Source organism: Mustela putorius, unplaced genomic scaffold (assembly GCF_011764305.1).
Source record: "Mustela putorius furo isolate JIRA1106 unplaced genomic scaffold, ASM1176430v1.1 tig00003853_pilon_pilon_pilon, whole genome shotgun sequence".
Taxonomy (NCBI): domain Eukaryota; kingdom Metazoa; phylum Chordata; class Mammalia; order Carnivora; family Mustelidae; genus Mustela; species Mustela putorius.
The window spans coordinates 51,516,139-51,536,317 of record NW_025422005.1 but is presented as its reverse complement, the minus strand read 5'-3'; the positions used below and the strand labels follow the sequence as shown (position 1 = coordinate 51,536,317).

At 34.7% G+C, this 20,179-nt stretch overlaps 1 protein-coding gene across 5 annotated transcripts in view; it reads left to right on the top strand.

The window, feature by feature from the left end:
- LOC101691488 (integrin subunit beta 3 binding protein) overlaps positions 1 to 20,179 on the top strand; it is a 69,927-nt gene that overhangs the window by 28,712 nt on the left and 21,036 nt on the right. For all 5 annotated transcript variants that reach the window (XM_045064662.1, XM_045064660.1, XM_045064659.1 and 2 more), the window contains 2 exons: positions 5,342 to 5,477; positions 14,635 to 14,704. In XM_045064662.1, the coding sequence (XP_044920597.1) occupies positions 5,414 to 5,477; positions 14,635 to 14,704 (134 nt within the window). In that variant the 5' untranslated portion in view covers positions 5,342 to 5,413. The remainder of the gene's footprint in view (positions 1 to 5,341; positions 5,478 to 14,634; positions 14,705 to 20,179) is intronic.

Below are 20,179 nucleotides of genomic sequence, written 5' to 3'. Positions count from 1 at the left end.
TCTCTGTTTGTCAAATAAATAAAATCTTTTTTAAAAAATTAAAAAATAAACAGACAAAAATATATTTGAGCTGGAACTTACTTTATATTCTGAGAAACATGAGGATATATGAAGGAATGGTGGGAAACATCCATGAATATATTTCATTAAAATCTCAGGAGTTACATACAGGATAGTTGCAGAATAATGTTAACTTTAATATTCATATTTTAGGTGCACCTGTATGGCACAGTCAGTTAAGTGTCCAACTCTTAGTTTCAGCTCAGATCATAATCTCAGGGTTGTGGGATTGAGGTTTGCATTGGGCTCTGCACTCAGTATGGCATCTAGTTAAAAATTCTCTCTCTCTCTCTCTGCCTTTCCTCCCCCTGCCAAAAAATAAATAAATAAATCTTTTTATTTTTAAAGATTTTATTTATTTATTTGACAGAGAGAGAGAGAGAGAGAGATCACAAGTAGGCAGAGAGGCAGGCAGAGGGAGAGGGGGAAGTAGGCTCCCTGCTGAGCAGAGGTGCCCAACGTGGGGCTTGATCCCAGGACCACAAGACCATGACCTGAGCCAAAGGCAGAGGCCTAACCCACCAAGCCACCCAGGTGCCCCAATACATCTTTTAAAAAATATTTTAATATTTTTAAATTGTGGAACAATAATGAATATAAATAGAAACTATCAATGTATCAACTTTGTAAGCCAATGTTTCTTTTATTTTTCTATTAAAATTTTTTTATCAAAGTAAAATTTATATATTATAAAATCCACAGATCTTGAGTGTACAATCCAATGAGTTTTAACAAGTGTATACCTCTGTGTATCAAACACCCAATCAAGAAATAGAATGTTTCGGGGCGCCTGGGTGGCTCAGTGGGTGAAAGCCTCTGCTTTCGGCTCAGGTCGTGATCTCAGGGTCCTGGGATCAAGCCCCGCGTTGGGCTCTCTGCTAGGCAGGGAGCCTGCATCCTCCTCTCTGCCTGCATCTCTGCCTACTTGTGATCTCTGTCAAATAAATAAATTAAATCTTTAAAAAAAATAAATAAAACATTTCTATCACCATAGATCTAATATGTTGGTTATATTCTTTCTCTGCCATCTCTGTAGATCACTGAGATTAGTGCACAATGCTTTTGCGCCCATAGCTATTATAACAAATAACAATGAAACCCCACATTATTAGAACCATTAAGAATGATAATCATGGGGCGCCTGGGTGGCTCAGTGGGTTAAAGCCGCTGCCTTCGGCTCAGGTCATGATCCCAGGGTCCTGGGATCGAGCCCCATATCGGGCTCTCTGCTCAGCAGGGAACCTGCTTCCTCCTCTCTGCCTGCCTCTCTGCCTACTTGTGATCTCTACCTGTCTAATAAATAAGTAAAATCTTAAAAAAAAAAAAAAAAAGAATGATAATCATGGTAGCTGATAAGAAGTTAGTTGGTCCCTAGGACTGTTCTGAGAACCCTAGGCCCAAACTGTGAAAGGAACCCAAGACAGCTAATATTTAGAATATTTAAATATAAACTCTATAATAGTATTAATAATTTATAATAATGTCTTAGGTAAGACATTCCAATGACCTAATTAACCAGTGTAAGGTTATGAAAAATTATCTCCCTTTAATGCCCTAATTTTTCTTTTGTTTCTGGTTACCCAAATATCTATAGTACCTGTGTTTTAAATATTTCACTGATAGCATAGGGTAGTACTTCATAATAATAATAGCACAACCTTTCCATCATATTTCATCCCAAAAGAACCCTTAATTGGTACTTTCTAAACTTTATAATAGGTAAAAATCAACGCAATAGAGGCATCTTTTTGGTAGAATATGCTTTAGACAAAGTGACAAAGCAAGCTACAATTTGTGAAAGATATTGAAGGAGAATGTCATCTATAGTTGAAATTATGAAGCGAACATTCATTTCTTTTTTTTTAGACAGAAAAATCAATGCCCAAATTTTAGTTTTGCTAATATACAAAATTTGACCACTTTACAAAAAGTATGGTGGTATTTGGGCTGATCATAGCATCTTTTTTAATAGTCACATTAACTATCTCTAAGGAGTCACTGAATATTATAAGCAGTTATAAATTATTATTATAGAATTATGACTTACTGATTTCTTTTCCTAATATTTTATTCACATCCTTAATTCCTTTCCTTCTCTAGCCAAATCTAGTCTGCTCACTTTCTCTTCCACTGTTTTTTAAAGGATCTGATAGCTAGCACTCTTCATTGCAGAGTGGAAAGAATGCTAGACTTCTCAATTTGTAGCTGTCTTCTCTGAAATCCCAATCTTGACTGTTCCTGGTATAGGTTAGATGGGTTCTGGGATCACTTTTAAGCATCTTCTGGGTTTTAAAGTTAGAGGACCTGGACAAAACTTTTGAGGGGGAAAAAAAATCTTAGAGAAGTAAGATTATGCCTTTGCATATATCAGCAGTCAGGTATATAAGAATGTGTTAATTACTGAAGAACATTTAGTGGGATAGTAAGGGAAGGTAGAATTTCATTTTTCCCTCTTTGTATAATAATTGTAGACAGACATTTTTCCTCTTAACTAACACAAATGGCCTAAAAAAGAAAGCAGCAGAGAAGTCTTGGGATTTTTCCCCTCCTCTCCCCCCACTCCCCGACCCAAAAAGTTTAAGTATTTTAAGATATGGGGGAAAAAATACCACACACACACACACAAACACACACAGACTTATTTTATGAAAGCTAGAAAATGGTTTTCAAGGAGAAATGTATGATCTATAGGTAATGTTTAGATATTTGGCAATTGGAAAAAATTTTTTGATAAAATAGGAAAACAGATTGACATAAATGTACATTAGTGTAGTGACTTCCATTTCTTGTACATATACAGTGAAATAGTTCTGGGCAATAAATTCTTGGAAAGGTAGGGTAGGATTGGATAAATGTCATAGTTTATGACTAAATACATACAAACAGGTGAAAACTCAAGATGGAGAGGTAATAATAAACATCTGATAAAGAGACTTAAAAATCTTTTCACCCTACAATAAAGATTGCTTTAGAGTTATAACTTGATATTATAGTTTGATTTTTAAAAAAGATATTGGTTACATTTGTGGCTACCGTGGATACATAAAATAAAGAATGGAAAGCCTTCTGGTTCCCCAATATGGAAAAGTATTTATCATTTAAAACCTTAACTGTAAAAAAAAAAATTGATGCTATAGATACTGGAAATAATACCAAGATTATTGAAAAAGGTGACACAGCCACTATTTTTGCCAAGATGTCTTAGATATCAAGAATCATTGACAATGGAGAATTATATAACTATTTCAAGTCAGCTACCAAAATAAGTTTAATTCTACAATGTTAGTAACATCATAACCTTCAGACCTTTTTTAATCCCCTAAATCCAGTCTATGCCATCTGTAGCACTTCTAGATTTCAGGTTTTTCATACCTTTCATTTTTGCTTATCTAAGCCTCATCTTTCCTCCTCACAAGAATCCTTCTGTAAGGGTGCCTGGGTGGCTCAGTTGGCTGGACGACTGCCTTCAGCTCAGGTCATGATCCTGGAGCCCCGGGATCGAGTCCTGCATTGGGCTCCCAGCTCCATGGGGAGTCTGCTTCTCCCTCTGACCTTCTCCTTGTTCACGCTCTCTCTCACTGTCTCTCTATCAAATAAATAAATAAAATCTTTAAAAAAAATCCTTCTGTAAAATTACTGCAGCCCACTTTGATTTTCCTTTCCTCTCAATTCTTGTAGCACCTATACTACTGTTAGGTAGTTAAGACCTCTACTACTGTTTGGACACTTCTCTGCTGTTCATGAGGCCAGAATAATTTTTTCTCTTTCTTTGTACACATTAGTTAGCAAGCTCTGGGTGATTAGTAAGCATTACAGAAAAGAGTTTAAAAGGAATTTAGAAGAACAAGAAATTAATAGTGTGATAATGGATGTTTGGAGGAAGTGGATCATAAATGGGGACCTAAACTGAAGAACAATTTCATCCTGGGGAAGATAAGAAAGGACATTCCAGCCTAGGATCACAGAATGAGCTGTGGCCCGAATGTGTTTAATCTAAGTGGCTGGGATATGGGTGTCATTTCATATTGGAAGAATGAACTAATGAACAAATGAATGAATTCAGAGTGGCTTGGCCAAAGTTATTGGACTATTCCTTTTACATCATTCATTCATTACAGATTTTTGAGTTCTAGACCACAAAGATGAAGAAATATTTATTTTTAGGAATTCAGATTTTAATGGGGCAGACAGAAATGTAAAAGATTATTAAAATAATTTGTAATCTTATGGAGTCGATAGTCTCCAATGAGAGGTATGCACAAGGTGTGTAAGGAACAGAGGAGAGGATAGAAGGATATCCTATAGGATAGGCCGAATTCTCAAGGGCCTTAAATGGTTTTTTTGTTTTTTTTTTTTTTTAAAGATTTTATTTATTTATTTGTCAGAGAGAGAGAGAGAGCAAGAGTGAGGACAGGCAGAGAGGCAGGCAGAGTCAGAGGGAGAAGCAGGCTCCCCGTGGAGCAAGGAGCCCGATGTGGGACTCGATCCCAAGACGCTGGGATCATGACCTGAGCCGAAGGCAGCTGCCCAACCAACTGAGCCACCCAGGCGTCCCAAGGGCCTTAAATGTTAATACTCAATTGTTTGAACATTATTTTGATTATTTTTTGTAAAGATTTTATTTATTTATATGACAGAGAGAGAGAGATCACAAGTAGGCAGAGAGGCAGGCAGAGAGGGGTGGGGAAGCAGACTCCCTGCTGAGCAGAGAGCCCAGTGCAGGGCTCGATCCCAGGACCCTGAGATCATGACCTGAGTTTAAGGCAGAGGCTTAACCCACTGAGCCACCCAGGTGCCCCAACATTATTTTGCTTATTCTTAAGACAAGTCACCATGTCAGAGCAACTTTGTGAAGGTTTAAGAAAGCACTTACCCCTCCTAGGATTTCCTTGTGGTGGGTTTTACTACCAGTACTTCTGAGAGTTTCCCTGGCCCAGCCCATAATTATACCTCAGGTTCAGCAGACAGCTCAACTCAGGATGTAACTGGAAGAGTCAGTCATCTCTAAACTGTTTGGAAATACCATCTCAGAAGGTAGTAAACCTTTAATATTAAATTTTCACAAATAACCTAATTGAGATGCTCTAGTCAGTATGGAGACCTGAAATATCTACAGAACTTTAAGAATAGTGTTCATTTTGGAAATGATAATTGAGTGTATTTAAATTCTGAAAAGAAAGAGCAAGGATAATAATGCTGGTTTGAATTTTACAAGTTTTAAAAGGCATTCTCAAAGAACTAAACATAAGTATTTTTGTCTCAAATTAATATTTATTTTCAGTCATTCGATTCTTCAAAAATCACAAGGAAGAAAAGTATTATAACTTACTCTCCAACAACTGGAACTTGTCAAATGAGCCCATTTGCTTCTCCTGCAAGCTCTATAGAACAAGAGCACAAAAATGAACCATCAAATGGTTAGTTGAACATTCTTTTCCATTTATTGTCATATTTTTCTAGTTACTGGTTAAATCAGAATTTTTATTTAATAATATATGGGTCTTGCTGCAACTGTTTTTTTCTTAAGGAATTCAACATAAAGAAGTCTAGAATATATAGGTATGATTTTGGACATAAATGTAAACTTTCTAGGCATTTATTTTAAAATGCTACTGCAGACTTTGTTCCATTACTATCCCATCCATTAAATAGAAATTATGGTCTGACTGCCTTCAGCTACTATCAATTATAGTGGTTACAGATATACCCCTTAACAAGCTATCCATCATGTGCATAAATTAAAGGGCATATAATTCAGGTACTGCTGCACTACAGTTTAAGAGAGATACTTATAAATGTTATTTTTATTCATGTTGTCCATTTAGTTTTATCCACATTTCGTTTATCTTTATATAGCTTGCTTTTATTTATTATATTTCATTCCCTTCTTTTCCTTTACTATCTTAAATGCATTTGCAAAAAAATTTGTAGGGTTTTCCACTAGAGAATAACCTAATTTTATTATGAAATTGTTTATTTTAAAATATTTAGTTTAATTTTGACCATGCATATTTCTGTTCTCTCATAGTTTATTGCTAAAATATTTATTTAAAAGATATATGATTGTAGATTTCATAGACTTAATTTTTAATATTATAAAAGGTCATGAATCAGCAACATGTCAGGTTTCTATAATATAAAATTCTAAGTAGGCTCAAATTTAATAAAATATATTTTAGATGTGCTGTGATTAGCCTAATTCATATTTTATTGTTTAACATTTATTGAGTGCTAAGAATATACTAGAAGCTACACAGAAACAAAGAAGTCTCATTTTACCTAATTTGTTGTAATGAAACCTATAATGAGATCTTAAACTTTTGATTGACTTTTATTTTACTTAAACCTAGTGCTTTTTATCTTAAAGCTATTACTATTAGGTTTGCTTTCACAAAAATGTATGAAGATGTATACATTTTCTTCAAGCTCTATCTGTTTTTAATACACTTAATTTATCTTTTGTTTAAAATTAAAAATTAGTGCCTTAGAGATGGCACATCTCTATACTGAAATATGAATAGATTTTAAGTGTACATACTCAATTTCCATATTGAAATTAAATATGGACTTAAGGGAACATTCCTTTTGCCCATAAAAAGATTGGTCACATGATCCTGGTTGACATTTAAGTGGATAATTATCACAGATTATAGTACTAAGTAAGCTCTTTTTTAAAAAGTCATATAGCAAGTGTTCCTGAGGTACTGGTAATATTCTATTTTTTAACTTAAATAGTGGTTACACTGATTCATTAAACTGTACACATATATATGTTTCATATACTCTTTGATATATATATATATATATATATATAAAAAGTCTCAACATAGACTTCTCTAGGATCTTATATCACATTATGTCATTTGTAATCATTACATTGCTTGTCCTAATATGTTATACATGTTTTAGAAATAAGAAATCCTGAGTCATAAAGTAAAAGTTCCATGTAAGTTCCATGAGATCATAATTTAAGTTATGATCTCATAATTTCTATTAACAATTCTCAGTTTTTAAATATTGTACAAAACATAAGATGCCACTTAAATAAGTACTTTTATTTAAATAGCATTTTCAAGGGCATTTTAAGTGCAATCCACTTCCCATCACACTTGGGATATAATTCAAAACCTAATCATAACTTCTAAGGCCATACATCATCAAATTTCTGACCACCTCGTCTATCTCCTTTTCTGTTACCCTTCCCATGTTTACACTACTTTAACCACTCTTACTTTCTTGCTATTCATCAATCATGTTAAACCCCTTCCTGCCACAAGGTCATTGCATTTACAGGTCTCAGCCTGTATTCCTTCTGGAATACTCTTCCTCTAGGTATTTATATGTATTTTCTATGTACATTTGAACTATGTACTATGTGAATAGAAGATTTATTATTACATTTAAATACATTTATACGTATTAAAAAAAGAAAACTCTGTTCCTAATTCTTCTCTCTACTTAGACTTCTTTTGGCCCCATGTGGGCCAAAAACAGGGTGAGTGAGTTTATACTTTTGAGAGATATGTATTTAATTTAAAAAGTGAGTTTATAAAAAAAAAAAGTGAGTTTATGGGGTGCCTGGGTGGCTCAGTGGGTTAAGCCACTGCCTTCGGCTCAGGTCATGATCTCAGGGTCCTGGGATCGAGCCCCACGTCCAGCTCTCTGCTCAGCGGGGAGCCTGCTTCTCTCTGCCTCTCTGCCTGCTTGTGATCTCTCTGTCAAATAAATTAAAAAAATCTTTAAAAAAAAAAAAGTGAGTTTATACTTTTGAGAGAAATATATTTATTTACTTACCATCATATATATTTTTCCTTGTTATATATGTTTGTATGTGTGTGTTATCATTATATTGCGGCCCTCCTCTGCCCCTTAAGCAAATTTCTCCAAACTATTATGCTTTTCAATAAAGACGAAGGATGCATCAAACTTATTATTTAATAATTAGAGTAGAAGGATAAACAACAAATTTGCATAGTCAAAGAGAATATTTGTGAATTAGATAATAGATCTGTAGAAATCAGCCAGACTGTAGCAATGTGATAACACAGAGATAGAGAAATGGAGACCATGATATAATGGTAAAGAGAAATGTTGAATAGACTAAGAAGCTCCAATACATGTCAGATAGGAGTTGCACAAGGAGGAAATAAAGAAAATGGGCTGAAGCAGTATTCTAAGATAAAAGGACTATCAGTTTTTCATAATTTCAATTTCACAGTTTAAGGAAAGATGAGAATTTCCAGATTGGAATAGCATACTTAGTATGAGCAGGATGAATAAAAACAAATCCACACATAGTCATATGGTAAAATTGCAAATTGTCAAAGACAAAGAGAAAATTTTAAAGGCCACCAGAGGAAAGACATATAACCCCCAAGGAAATGACAGACCGATTGTAGACTTTTCATTTATATCAACAGACTTCAGCAGGAAGTGGAATAATACCAACTAAAAATCAAAGATGAATATTTTTATTTAGGAATGAAGATGAAATAAAGATTTTTTTTTTCAGACAAAGTCTGAGAGAATTTATCATTCAGAGAGACTCCCTGAAGGGACTACTAAAAAATGTACTTGTAGAAGTAAACTGAGCCTCAGGTAAAGGAATGGAATGCAGAGAGCAATGGTAAGAAAATAAATTAGCAAACATGTTGGCAAATTTAATTATAAATCCAAATACAAAAAATGTGACTACAAATTTTGCTGACTATAGAAAAAAAGACAAACAATTTAAGATGGGGTTAAAAACAAATAATAGACTATAATAGCATGGAATACTGATGAGGAAGCAAAAGAAGCTAAAGTGTTTTAAGATTCTTATAATTTTTAGAGAGCAGAAGAATATCTGTTAACTGACTTTATAATTGTGCGTGCGCGTGTGTGTGTGTGTGTGTGTGTGTGTGTTTTATTTACTTGCCTGTAAAAATGGGGAAAATGATAGTTTCTACCTCAGAATTGTTGTGAGAATTAGATAATGTAATATACAAAAAGCACTCAGAACATGGCCTGGCATGTAGTAAGTTTTCAATACATACTGTTTTTATTAATATCGTTATTGTTTAGGCTTAAAGACATAGGATGATTAAATGTAAAGGGATAGAAAAAAAACAAAGCAAATATTGACTTTAAAAAATTAATAGCTGTTGTAAGAATATTAATGTAGACAAAAATAGAAGTGAAGACAAAAAAAAGCTCTATTGAAAATACATGAATCTATTCATAGTGAGAGAAAGGAAGAGTCACTACTAGAAAAAGTTTCCTGAAACTATGTGCATCTAAAACAAAAACAAAACATAATGAAATAGGACAGGAGTACAAGAAGAGACTCACAAATCCCTAATTATAGTAAATTTTAAAGTACCTCCTTCAGAAACTGATGAAATTAATAAAACTTAGGAAGGGTATAAACAATTTGAACATAGCCAGCAAGTGTGATCTAATGAGCTGTGGTCAAACAAGTGTAATACCCAACACATGATAAAGCATGTGTTTTACAAAAACTTTTACAAAAATATAACCAGTCTGGAGTCTCAAAATACTAAAATTGCTGTCACATTCTCTGACCAAAATTTTGTGTAGTTAGGAATCAATAATAAAAAGGCAGCCCTCTAAAAATTTTAGCCCATGTGTTTGGAAACCTAGAACCTTCTAAATAATTCATTGTTCAGAAAAATCATAATGGAATATATAAAATATTTAGAATTGAATGATGATGACAATAAAAACTTAGAGGAAAACTTTAAATACTGAATTATACTAAAACAGTCCTTAGTGGAAATTTTATACTTATAAATGCATATATTTAGGAAGGAAGAATGATTGAAAACTAATAAGCCAAGCATTTAACTCAGAAGGATGGAAAAAGAATAGAATGAATCCCAAGAAATACAAGAAAGGAAATAGTAAAAGATAAAAGATATTAAATACAAATAAAGTGTTAAATAGAAAACAAGGCAGTGATAAAGAAAAGCAACAAAATCAAAAGCAGTTTCTTTGAAAAGACTAATCAAATGGTAGACCTCTGGCAAGACTGATTTCTTTTTAAGTGGGAAAAGGAACAATATGTATTTCAAAGGAGCTGATAAATTACTATCAGCTTAAATATATGATGAGCAGTTTGAGATATATGGGCCAAATGCTTCTTAATGTGGTCTACAATCTAATTCGGATGAAAGATTTTAAAACTTACCATTCTACTTCTCAAATATTAATGTTTTAGTAGCTAAAAAGCAATTCTAATTTTCTCATTGATACCTTTCTGTTCAATAATATAGGTAATATTTTAAGAATATTACATTTCTTCCATGGGACTCAATAAAGGTATTTTGAATTTTAAAAAAAGAACCATTAACATTGTTATTTTTCATAAATTGATCCTCTAAAGCATTTCTTTGCTCTCCACTCTTGTTTAATAGTAATAATTTGGTTAATTAAAAGAATAACATGATTTCGGGGTATCTGAGTGGCTCAGTGGGTTGGATGTTGGACTCGGATCCTAACTCTGCCACTTACTAGTTTAGAGCCTTGGATAAGATATGTGGCTATTCTGTGCCTCTGTTTCCTCACCTGTAAAATGGGAATAAGAGTGACCAATGCAGAGTTTTGCAGATTAGTTTATATATGTAACATTTAAGATTTTATTTATTTTGACAGACAGAAATCACAGGGAGGCAGAGAGGCAGAGAGAGAGGAAAGGAAGCAGGCTCCCTGCTGAGCAGAGAGCCGGACGTGGGGCTCGATCCCCGGACCCCGGGATCATGACCCGAGCCAAAGGCAGAGGCTTTAACCCACTGAGCCACCCAGGTGCCTCAATATATATGTAACATTTAAAACAGTGCCTGGTCCTAAAAATACTATTTAAGTGTTAGCTGTTACCATTAACATCATTGATTATATTTCTAAACATCATGATCTGTTGAAAATTATCTTCATTAGTTAGAGAAGGGGCTCCCTGAGCCTTACCAGAAAGTCCAAATACAATTTTGGTTGGTTTGTTTGTTAAAGGGTAGTTTTCTTTTTTTTTTTAAGATTTTATTTATTTGACAGACAGAGATCACAAGTAGGTAGACAGGTAGGCAGAGCAGGGGTGGGGGGGGGCAGGAAGCAGGCTCCCTACTAAGCAGAGAGCCTGATGCAGGACTCCATGCAGGGACCTTGAGACCATGACCTGCGCCAAAGGCAGAGGCTTACTGAGCCACCCAGGTGCCCCCGAATACAATTTTGAATGTAGCCCAGATTCAGCGATGGTACATATTTCACCAGTGTTTTATGAAACTGTCTTTAAAGGAAATCACATTCACAAGTATTTGTTATATATAACCTAGCAAGAAAAAGTCTGTATAGAATCTACAGCTGTTTACTGTATGTTAATTGCTAATAGAATGAAATGAAATAAAGAAAGCAGTTATTAGTAACTGGAATACTCTTTCTTTTTTCTTCTTTTTTTAGGGGGGTAGAGGGGCAGAGGGAGAGGGAGTGAGAGAATCCCAAGTCACAGAGCCAAATGCAGGGCTGGATCTCACAACCCTGAATTCATGACCTGAACCAAAATCAAGAGTCAGATGCTATAACCGACTGGACCACCAAGGAACCCCAGTAACTGGAATACTCTTAATAATATATTGGAGTCCCAATAGTCTCTGCTGACTGATCCAAGTGTTATTCTTAGAGATATAAAACTCCTCCTATTTAGCAATTGGAAAAGTATATTAGAAATGTAAGTCCTTCTATAAGAAGATTGAGATTAATGCTATTGATTATATTTTATAGAATAAGATATCTAATCCCCTTACCATAATAAAAATGTTTCAGCAGGCATTGAACACCTGGTGAAAATTCAAATAAAGCATTCTTTTACTATTTCTCACCTAACTTTATTGACTGATGGTACTAAAATGTGAAAATTAATTACAAGTTAAAGGAACAAAGGAATTTTAACATTTAATTGTGGACCTTTATTGAATGCAGACAGCATAGCACAAAATTCAGGAAATTAGTATTAACCTTTAGGCAAAGATTTTCTGAAAATAAGGTTTAATGTGTATCAGGGGATTTCATACCCAGCTTGATTTTTTTCTTTAAGAAAGATGGATTTTAACAAATTTTTTTTTCCTCAAGAGTTCTCTAAAGTCATAAATAAAATATTGTTACTGTTTTTCCCTTTAATGCTTTGTTAAATAAACTCTTACTATTTGGAATTTAAGGGTAGAGACAAGTCAAATAATGAAAAGTTAAAATGAGAGAGATAACCAGTACTTTAGGAAGATCTCTAAATCATAACTTTTTCTCTTTTTAGAATTAAAGACTATTTTGAGTTAATTTAGTTATGATACAGTTTTAGGGTTTTTTTTGGTTTTTGGTTTTTTTGTTTGTTTGTTTTTTGGGGTTTTTTTTGAGAGAATCTATAAGATCTAAAGTAACAATGAGGGAAGTTATTGTTCATCAGTTTCTGAACCAACTTACTCAGTGAAATTTTAAATATCAGAGAATAGAAAATATACATTAAGTAAGCTTTTCCCCTAGTAATAAGAGCAAGTAAGAATAATGGAATAAAAATTAAGTGAAGGAAAAGGGTGCCTGGGTGGCTCAGTGGGTTAAGCCTCTGCCGTCAGCTCAGGTCATGGTCTCAGGGTCCTGGGGTTGAGGCCTGCACCAGGCTTTCTGCTCAGCAGGGAGCCGGCTTCCCAGTCTCTCTCTGTCTGCCTTTCTGCCTACTTATGATTTCTCTCTCTCTGTCAAATTAATTAATTAATTAATTAATTAATATTATAATATAAATATATTAATAAAAGATTATAATATAATAAAGAATAAATAAAATAAAAAATTCTTTTTAAAAAGGAAGCAAACAACAAAACAGCTTCTGTTAAAAAAAAAATTAAATGAAGGAAAAGTGTCAACCAGCATTGGGAAGTCTGTTCCAGACAGTACATTAATATGTTAATGAATTATGTTTGAAAATTTAAAGAAATTGCCTTCCTGTTATTTCATCTAGAAGTATCGGATCCTCCTGCAGTAGTACATGGAGCTATACTTTCCAATTCATGTAGACACAGAGCATTTGGAGTGTGGCTTATCTGCACTGAGATGTGCTATAAGCATAAAATATGCACCATGTATCAAAGACAGTGTGAGAAAGAGAATATGAATGATCTCACTAATAATTTTATATTATTATGTGTCAAAATTGTAGTATTTTGAGTATATTGGGTTACATGAAATAATAAAATTTATTTCATCTGTTTTTCCTTTGTGAAGAATAAGGACATTGAGTTAAGTAATAGTTCCTGTGCCAGTTGTTAAACAAATGGAACAACATAATAATACATAGTGTAAGGAGGTTGTCACCAACTATACATTTAAAAAATGATTTCTTTGGACTTCATTAGTAGTAAAAAGTTTCAATTATTCATTTATTTGCTTGCTTATTCACTCAATAAACATTTATTAAAGGCAGTGTATGTAAGATATTAAGAATTTTTTTGCTGGGCGCCTGGGTGGCTCAGTGGGTTGGGCCGCTGCCTTCTGCTCGGGTCATGATCTCAGGGTCCTGGGATCGAGTCCCATATCGGGCTCTCTGCTCAGCAGGGGGCCTGCTTCCCTTCCTCTCTATCTGCCTGCCTCTGTCTACTTATGTTCTCTGTCTGTCAAATAAATAAATAAAATCCTTAAAAAAAAAAAGATTGTTTTTTTGCTAATATGTCCTCAAATACTTGTTATACATCAAATATGTTTGAAGTGTATGTTATACTGTACCATGAAGTACAGTAGAACCAACAACTAAATGGAGAACTCATTAAACAATTATCTACTTGACCACTAATAAGTACAAACATCATATTCTACTAGGCTGTAAAATCAAATTTACCTTTCAACCCCACACACAGGATCTTTCCAAGAATTTAGTAAATCATTATGCATTTTTTCAATATGCTTTTAAAGTCAGGCACATTTATCAAATTTATTTTACTGTGACATCACTAGAAACTTACTGTTTTGTAGATATAAATATCACCAACCGGGGCACCAGGGTGGCTCAGTGGGTTAAGCCTCTGCCTTTGACTCAGGTCATGATCCCAGGGTCCTGGGATCAAGCCGTGCATTGAGCTCTCTGCTTCTCCCTCTCTCTCTGCCTGCCTCTCTGCCTACTTGTAATCTCTCTCTCTGTCAAATAAACAAATAAAATCTTTAAAAAACAAAAATCACCAACCCATTGTTAACTTTGAGGCAAAAAATAGGAGTGAAATAATACAAACTGGAAACTTTAAGATGATATTGTTTATTGAAATATCTGATGAAAGTATCCTTTATCTCTAAAGTTTCGTTTTTTTCTACATAAAGTCATTATGAATAAAGTATTGGGATATTGGGAAATTTTAAAAAATAGCTATTGAAAAATTATTCATAATAGTGATTTTTCTTTTCTATAGCCACTTTTAGGATACTTTTTCTTTACTTCTCTTTCATTAGTCTACCTTTTTATTCTCTATCTAAAGTTTCGTGATCTAAATTCTATTTAAAATTTGACAATTTCCCCCTTAACTTTAAGTTCTTCTTTTTACTCTATGTATATAGGAAAGAGGAAAAAATTGAGTCACCTCAGTTTAACCAAAAGGAAGAAATCTACAACAAAGGACAATGATGAGTAAGTTTATTATTTTTGAAATAATAAATACATGTCTTGAAAGAAAAGAGTCATATTTCTTAAAGTAATAATGTAAGAGAAATAACTTATTTGCAAAAATTAAAAAATAGTTTATACCTGAGTCGATATATTCTTTTTTAAAGAAGTAAAATATTTTGTGATGCATTTTGAAGGGTTCATGTGATCATGATATGTGATATCTTAACTTTTTAAAAATATTTCTTCATTTGAGAGAAAGAGAGAGTGCAAGTCGGCTGAGGAGTGGGAGAGGGAAAGAGAAAAATCTCAAGCAAACTCCCCACTAAGTGCAGAGCCCATGCAGGGCTCAATTTCAGGACCGTGAAATCATGACCTAAGAGAAAACCAAGAGTTGAACACTCAACTGACTGAGCCACTCAGGTGCCCCTGTGAGATCTTAATTTTAATATTCATTGAGCACAGCTTCCCAGTCCATGAATAAGAGACCCACTTAAGATAAATCTGGGGAAAAACAACCTTTTCAGATTTTATATGGATGGAAAAGTAATCCCTCGTCTGGGAACATAGTGCCTAACAAAGAGCTGGTTCAAGAGCTAGGAACACAGTGAATGAAGCCAGCAGAGTAAGTGATCCAGAGGAACCCAGCATGCTTATATCCCAGCACCCAACTATTTTCATACTGGCCAGCCAATGCTGCCTTGAATGAAGATAGTATTTACAAAAACCTACTTCTGTATATTCTAGGAAGAATAGTTATATCTATCCACCGAGGCTGGAAAATTGAATTAACCAGAAGAGAGGGTTAAATTTTCAAAGTAGTTCTTATGTTCAGCTCATTGACCCTTTCAGCTATGTTGTGTTTGTGCTATGCAATATGATGGGTGGGTAAAAATGAAATTGGGAGCTTATGGCTTTATGTTGTAAGTTAATATACTTTGCCAAACTTAGAAATAAGTTATAAGTTATGTTTCAAAAATTTTTTACTCATTTAAGTGGAATTCAGAATGCATTTTCCATATAAATAGTGTTGTAACTAGTGGTTATGACCCCAGAAGTCTGTTTCTTTTTTCATAATGTAGCTGAACTATAGTATTAATCGGTACTAGTCTAGAGTAAAGTATGCAAAAATTGAATGCCATTTAGAGTATGACAAGGACAAAGAGAAATGTTTCACAAAGAAATTTCTTTGTTTGGCATCTCCTACATCTACCATCATATCTCCTTTATTTGCTTTTACTAGATGCTTTTCCTAGCCACGCTCCCCCAGCTCCAAATATTTTCATTTTCCCTGTCCCACAAGTATTTTTGTTGTAAATTACTACTCCTTCCTTCCCCTAGCAAAGTTCCCATTTCCTCAGTGAAACCCATTGCAACCAGATATTAAGAGGAAAGCGTTCTTTGGGTTCCCAGGTGGCTCAGTTGGTTAAACATCCAACTCCTGGTTTCAGCTTAGGTCATGATCTCAGGGTCATGAAACCCTGCATTGAGCTCCCTTCAGCATGGAGGCTCCTTCAGATTTGCTTCTCCTCCCACTGATGCTCTCCCTAAAAAAAAAAAAAAAAATTAAAAATCTTTCCCCAAAAAGGGAAAGAATTCTCTTTTTGTTTAACTTATTTCGTGTATTTTTTAATTGGCAATGTATACACACAGAAAAAGAAATTTTACAAAAGGATATACAGTGAGAGCAAGTGGCAAGTAACACATTTTGAAACGTATGATTTTATATTTGAAAGCAGATACATGGGTGTTGTGTAAACTGATGAATCATTGAACTCTGTCTCTGAAACTAATAATATACTATATGTTAATTAATTGAATTTAAGTTTTAAAAATTAAATAAATTAAAGCAGATACCTGCTAAACCAAATGAACTTCTGATATAATTATAGGAAGTATAACAAACTTAGGAATAAAAGTAGGCAGTGAAGGAGGAAAATTTTTTGGACAACAGAATACCACATAAAAAAGCAAAACTTAACCTTGCTTTCTGCCCAATCAGCCCCCCTTACGCTATTCTGACTTTTTATACTTTTATCCCTTCCTTAATTCTTCTGAACCCATCGATTTGCTTACAGTGCCAGATTTTTAACAATAGCTCTTGTAGCAGTGAGCTTTCAAGTAGCAAGGGAACAAGAACCCTTGTTATGAATCATTTAGGGATTTGCCTGTATTTATTTAATTTCTCTTAATATTTAGTTCTAAAGATCCCTGTTACTTATGTGTATCATTCCATTACTTGATATTAGAATTAGTGAACTTAAGGACAAGCCCAGGATATTTTACAAAAGATAAAAATAGGCTTGCTGATTTTTTTTTTTGCACTCATTATATAATGAGTCAATCCCAGTCAATAAAGCCATTTTACTAGCTTTAATAATGGGTTCTTCATTTGTTCCATTTGTTTGGATTTCTTCTATTATCTTGTAAACCCATTCTAAAGCCTTGATTTTTGAAAACCTGAAATTAAATTGAACACTTCACATGTATACATCAGTTTTAAATGATATAACATTTTATTTTTTAATTTATTTTTAGATTTTATTTATTTATGATAGAGTGAGAGAGGGAACACAAGCACAGGGGAGCTGGAGAGGGAGAAGCAGGTTTCCTGCCAAGCAGGGAGCCCAATATGGGGCTTGATCCCAGGACTCTGGGAACATGACCTGAGCCAAAGGCAGACACCTAAGAACTGACCCACCCAGGCACCCCAATATAGCATTTTATATTTTGTTTTGGAAATTGTGTAAGTTAGGGTTGTCCAGAGAAACAGAACCAAGTGCAGAGACATATACATGTAATAATATAATAATAATATAGTATTAATAAAATATAACAGTTGATAATAAAATGGCATTGATGTAATTGTTATTAATAATTAAAATGTATTGGGATGCTTTGGTGGCTCAGTTGGTTAAGCATCCAACTCTTGATTTCAGCCCAGATTATAATCTCACAGTTGTGGGATTAAGCCCATTGGGCTCTGTGCTCAGCAGGGAGTCTGCTGGAGATTCTCTCTCCCTCTACCTTTACCCTTCCCCCCACTTGCACGCGCACACATGTTCTCTCTCTAAAATAAGTAATCTTTAAAAAAATGATTTAAAAATACTGATGATGAGTTTATATATATATGTGTGTGTGTATATATATATATATATTTGCATATATAGAGATAGATTGATTGTGAAGAATTGACTCATGCAATTAGAGAGGCTAAGTCCTACCATCTACCATCTGCAAGCTTGAGACCTAAGAAAGCCAGTGGTGTAATTCAAGTTCAAGTCCAGAGGCCTGACAACCAGGGAAACTGATGGTGTAAATCCTAGTTTAAGAGCAGAAGAGCGGGGCGCCTGGGTGGCTCAGTGGGTTAAGCCGCTGCCTTCGGCTCAGGTCATGATCTCGGGGTCCTGGGATCGAGTCCCGCATGGGGCTCTCTGCTCAGCAGGGAGCCTGCTTCCTCCTCTCTCTCTCTCTCTCTCTCTCTGCCTGCCTCTCTGTCTACTTGTGATCTCTCTCTGTCAAATAAATAAATAAAATTAAAAAAAAAAAAAAAGAGAGCAGAAGAGCAATGTCCCAATTCAAACAAGCAAGTAGGGGGAGTTGCCTGGGTAGCTCAATGCCTTTAGGGTCCAACTCTTCATTTCACTTCAGGTCATGTTCTCAGGGTCATGAGATAGAGCCTCATGCTGGCCATGGAGCCTGCTTGAGATTCACTCTTTCCCTCTCCCCCTACCCCTCCCCTCCATGCTTGCTCTCTTGTTCTCTCTCTAAAAAATAAAAGAAATTTAAAAAATAAAACAATTAAAAAAAATAAACAGGCTGGGAACCAATCCTCCCTTCCTCCACTTTTTGTTCTATTGAGCTCTTCAAAGAATTAAATGGTGCGCACCTACTACGGGAACCTTACAAAGTCAAATAGTACTGAAGTGGTTATACAGTGGTGATTTTTGAACTCCATCGTTCCTTCTATTAGTCAGCCTTTTTAAAATTCATGGGTTTATAGTGATAAAGGGTTTTTCCTAGCTTTCCCCTTTCCACGTTTGCAGCCTTTCTCAGAGACAGTAGATCTTTGGCTCCTAATAGCAGCAATATATTTTCATATTTGCTTAATCTTACACAAAATAGTTTTGGAATTCCTACACTCATAGTGCTATTAAAAACCAGCTTGCAAAGCATTCAAGATTTGTTTGCAGTCTTTTTTGTCTTTAATTTGATAGTATATAGACAAATTACTATGTTCAGAACTATGTGGATTAGTTCTCTTTTAATATTGTTTTCTATTTTAATTCCAGTGTAGTTAACAGCGCTATATTAGTTTCAGGTGTAAAATACAGTGATTCAGCAATTCGAAACATTACTCAGTATTCAGCATGATAATTGTACACATTAATCCTCATCACCCATTTCACCCATTCCCCCCCACACAAACACACACAGCTCCCCTCTGGTAACCATCAGTTTGTTCTCTGTCATTAAGAATCTGTTTCTTAGGATGCATGGGTGGCTCAGTGGTAAGCCGCTGACTTCAGCTCAGGTCACGATCTCAGGGTCCTGGGATCGAGTCCTACATCGAGCTCTCTGCTCAGCAGGGAGCCTGCTTCCTCCTCTCTCTCTCTCTCTCACTGCCTGCCTCTCTGCCTACTTGTGATCTCTCTCTGTCAAATAAATAAATAAAATCGTTAAAAAAAAAAATCCCCTGTTTCTTGGGGAATGCTTGGGTGGCTCAGTCAGTTAAGCAGTCTGCCTTTGGCTCAGGTCATGATCCCAGGGTCTTGGGATCAAGTTCCAACTCAGGCTCCTTGCTCAGTGGGGAACCTGCTTCTCCCCTGTGTGCCACTCCCCCAGCTTGTGCTCCCTAGTGCTCTCTCTAACAAACAAAATTTTATTTACTTTTTTTTTTTTTACAAACAAAATTTTTAAAAATCTTTAAAACATTTTAAAAAAAGAATCTGCTTATTGGTTTGTCTTCTTTGCTCATTTATTTCTTAAATTCCAGGTACGAGTGAAATACAGTACCTACCTAAGTCCATTCACATTGTTGCAAATGGCAAGATTTCATTCTTTTTTATGGCTGAATAATATTCCAGTGTGTTTGTGTATGTGTATGTGTATGTATCACATCTTCTTTACCCAGTTCATCAATTGATGGACACTTGGGCTGCTTCCATAATTTGGCTATTGTAAATAGTGCTGCAGTAATCATAGAGGTGCATGTATCCCTTTGAATTAGTGTTTTTGTATTTGGGGGGTAAATACCCAGTGGTGTGACTACTGGATAGTAGGGTAGTTCTACTTTTAACTTTCTGAGGGACCTCCATGCCGTTTTCTACAGTGGCTGCCCCAGTTTGTATTCCCATCAAACATGGGAAAAATGGTTCCATTTTCTCCACATCACTTGGGTTAGTTCTTTGAAGAATTAGTTATTCACCTGAAGTAGTTAGGTTCTCTTGTTTCTATTTGTATTCAATTTTAATCTTTTTTCTCTCATCCTTTTTAATT